General features: G+C 19.5%; 1 protein-coding gene across 1 annotated transcript; it reads right to left on the bottom strand.

Moving 5' to 3' along the window:
- Window positions 1-236: 236 nt before the first annotated feature.
- PRSY57_0803900 (hypothetical protein) lies at window positions 237-2516 on the bottom strand (the record flags this gene model as incomplete). The annotated part of the gene is made up of 1 exon (XM_012906980.2): window positions 237-2516. One exon carries the CDS (start codon window positions 2514-2516, stop codon window positions 237-239), a length of 2280 nt encoding a protein of 759 aa, XP_012762434.2.
- Between the last annotated feature and the right edge of the window lie 706 nt (window positions 2517-3222).

Raw genomic sequence — 3222 nt, 5'->3', positions numbered from 1 at the left:
AAAAAAAAAAAAAAAAATAAATATAAATATAAATATAAATATAAATAAAAATAAAAAGATAAATATATAAATAAATTAACAAATAAATAAATAAATATATTTTTACATATTTATAATATATATATATATGTATATATATATATATATATTTTTTTTTTTCATATTCTCATTAAAATTGGTTTTTACATATTGTTTTAATCATTATTATCCATATCATTGTCACCTTCATCATTATACTAGTCATCTTCCTTATTATCCTCGTCACCTTCATCATTATCCTCGTCATCTTCCTTATTATCCTCGTCATCTTCCTTATTATCCTCGTCACCTTCCTTATTATCGTCACCACCTTCTCTCATATAAATGTTATTCCCTATACCTCCTTCCTGTTGACAATTCTGTTGGTTCTCCTCCTCTTTTTTGTGCTCAAGCTCATACAAAGGATTTACAATCGGTTTATTATCTTCATATAAAATTTCTATATGAAAATGAGGGTATTCATAAAATGATTTTCCCCACAATGATTTCCTCAGAACTTGCTGAACGGAGCAATATTTTTTCATATCACATGCATTATTATTATTATTATAATTATTGTTTTCGTTTTTATTTTGATGATGATTTAGATTTTTCCTTCGTTTATTTGGTTGTTCATTGTTCAAAGATACATATATTGATTTAACATTTTGAAGGTAGATAAAAATTTTTGTTTGTAATTTATCCATTTTAGAACATAAATATTGAATAATTTGTAAAAATGTAAGATTTTCATTTATTTCATGATATAAAATCCTAATATTAAGATTAACAAATGTTATTTTGATAGTCCAGAAAAGAATATGATTATATATGAATGTTTTATTTTCTTTATGTATTTTTGTAAATATAGGAGCTTTTAATAAGATAATTTTTCTTTTTTTTAATAATTTAATTAATATTTTATTATGTAATAACCATATATTTGTAGTTTCATAATTCTTAACTTTGATATATTTATAATTTCCTCGTATTATAGTTTCAATATTTTGTAAATAAAGAAAATCTTTATATAATATGGATTCATCAAAATTGCCTTTACTAACATTTTTTATTTTTAAATTTTTTTTCAACTTTTGGGTACATTTAAAAATTTTTTTATGATTTTTTGAACATACTAATGAACATGTACAAGTTTCACAATATGGGCATTTATAAATATGTTCTTTTTCTTTACATACATAACACATATTTTCTTTAAGGTGAAGATTTTTTATTTTCATTTCATCTTCATATGAACTATCATAATTTACCTTATCAATATTTCTTGATGAACATTTCTGGAAATATTCTATAGCATCTTTTAAAATCTCATCTTTTGACAATATATCCATATTTCTTTTTTTTTTCCTTTTTCCTTCTTCATTATATTTTGTTATATGTTTTATTATATCTTCTTCTCTTTCGATAACATGTGCACAATTCTTTTCATATCTTTCTGTATGATTATTGGGTACAAAATTATTACACGTCTCGTTTTTTACATATATATTATTATTATTATTATTATTATTATTATTATTACAATAGGTGTCATTAATACATTTATTACTCACATGGTTTTTACTATCTTCATATTTGTTATTATGATAGTTCATATTTTCCACAATTCTTTCATTTAAAAAATGACCAGAACCAGCATTCTTGTCATTCAACGTAAAAGATCGTTTCACAGGATTGTGTATAGATTTGTCTTCACATGATAAAGAAGAAACACCCTCATCAGAATTTTGTCCAAACTCACTATTATAAACATATTCACAATCCCTTACATGTTTATTATTTCTATGCTTTTTTGAGTCATTTTTATTTTGTTCACAATCTACAAACGAATCAGTGTTCAAATACAAATTTTTCGGTTCATATATTTGATTATCTAATAGACACGTTGTGGTATCATTCACATGTTTATATAATCCATGTGAAGAGCTTTTCTTTTGTTTCTTTTTTTCAAATGATTTCGTTATTTTATTCATAATACAACCATTCTTAGAAACGTTTATATTATTTATGTTCATATGGTATACCCCATTTTGTTGGTTATGGCAAAATATATTATTTCTTGGATAAAAATTATTAGCGTTGTAATGTTTTTTTTGTTTTTTATAATGATTATAAAAATTGTTATGTATATTATAAGGTCCACTAAAATTATTATAATTTATGTATCTTTTTCTTGAACATATATCATTATTTTGAGGAATAGATTCTTCAACATTTATAAAATCTTTTTGTTCAACATTTATAAATTCGTTTTGTTCAACATTTATAAATTCGTTTTGTTCAACATTTATAAAATCTTTTTGTTGTACATTTATAAAATCTTTTTGTTCAACATTTATAAAATCTTTTTGTTGTACATTTATAAAATCCTTTTGTTGTACATTTATATTTTTTTTTTCTTCTTCGTGTAAGTAACAATTATTTCTATTTATCTCATGTTCGTTGTTTACGACATATGGATCTTTTAAATAATTCATAGTTTACATATATAAATATATATTTTATATATCTAATTTTATATTGTTTATAGTAAGTTTATAATGTTTTACAAAAATTATTAACATGAAAAAAATGTAATTTATATAAAATAAACAAACAAATAAATAAATAAATAAATAAATAGGTATGTAGGGAGGTATATTTTACTTTTATGATGATTTTAAAAGATAGTGTTTCTCTTCATGTCATTTTTTAACAATAAAATATATATATAATATTTTTATAATACGTATTTTTTTTTTTTTTTTTTTGTATTTTAAAGATTTTTCAAGAGCGTTATTTAATAATATATATATATTATATATATATGAACAAATTAATTTTTTAAAAATAACAATATAAAAAATTTATATAGATATTATTTTAAAACGAAACCGTTGTAGTACAAAAAAATATATACCACATAAAAATAATTATAAATATATATAATATAATAAGTTATATTTTTATATCATATCATACAAGATTAATATATATATATATTATATTTTATATAATATTTTTATTTTTGTATTTAATACTTTATATATTAATAATAAAATATATTTTTTTATTATTCATTATTAAAAAAAAAAAAAAAAAAAATTATATATACAATACATATATTTATATATATATATATATATATAAAATTGTATTTTTTTTATTATTTTATTTTAAAGTAATATTTATAGCTAATTTTTC

This window comes from Plasmodium reichenowi, chromosome 8 (genome assembly GCF_001601855.1).
Source record: "Plasmodium reichenowi strain SY57 chromosome 8, whole genome shotgun sequence".
In the NCBI taxonomy this organism is placed as follows: Eukaryota; Apicomplexa; class Aconoidasida; order Haemosporida; family Plasmodiidae; genus Plasmodium; species Plasmodium reichenowi.
This window is presented reverse-complemented; position numbering and strand designations above follow the sequence as displayed.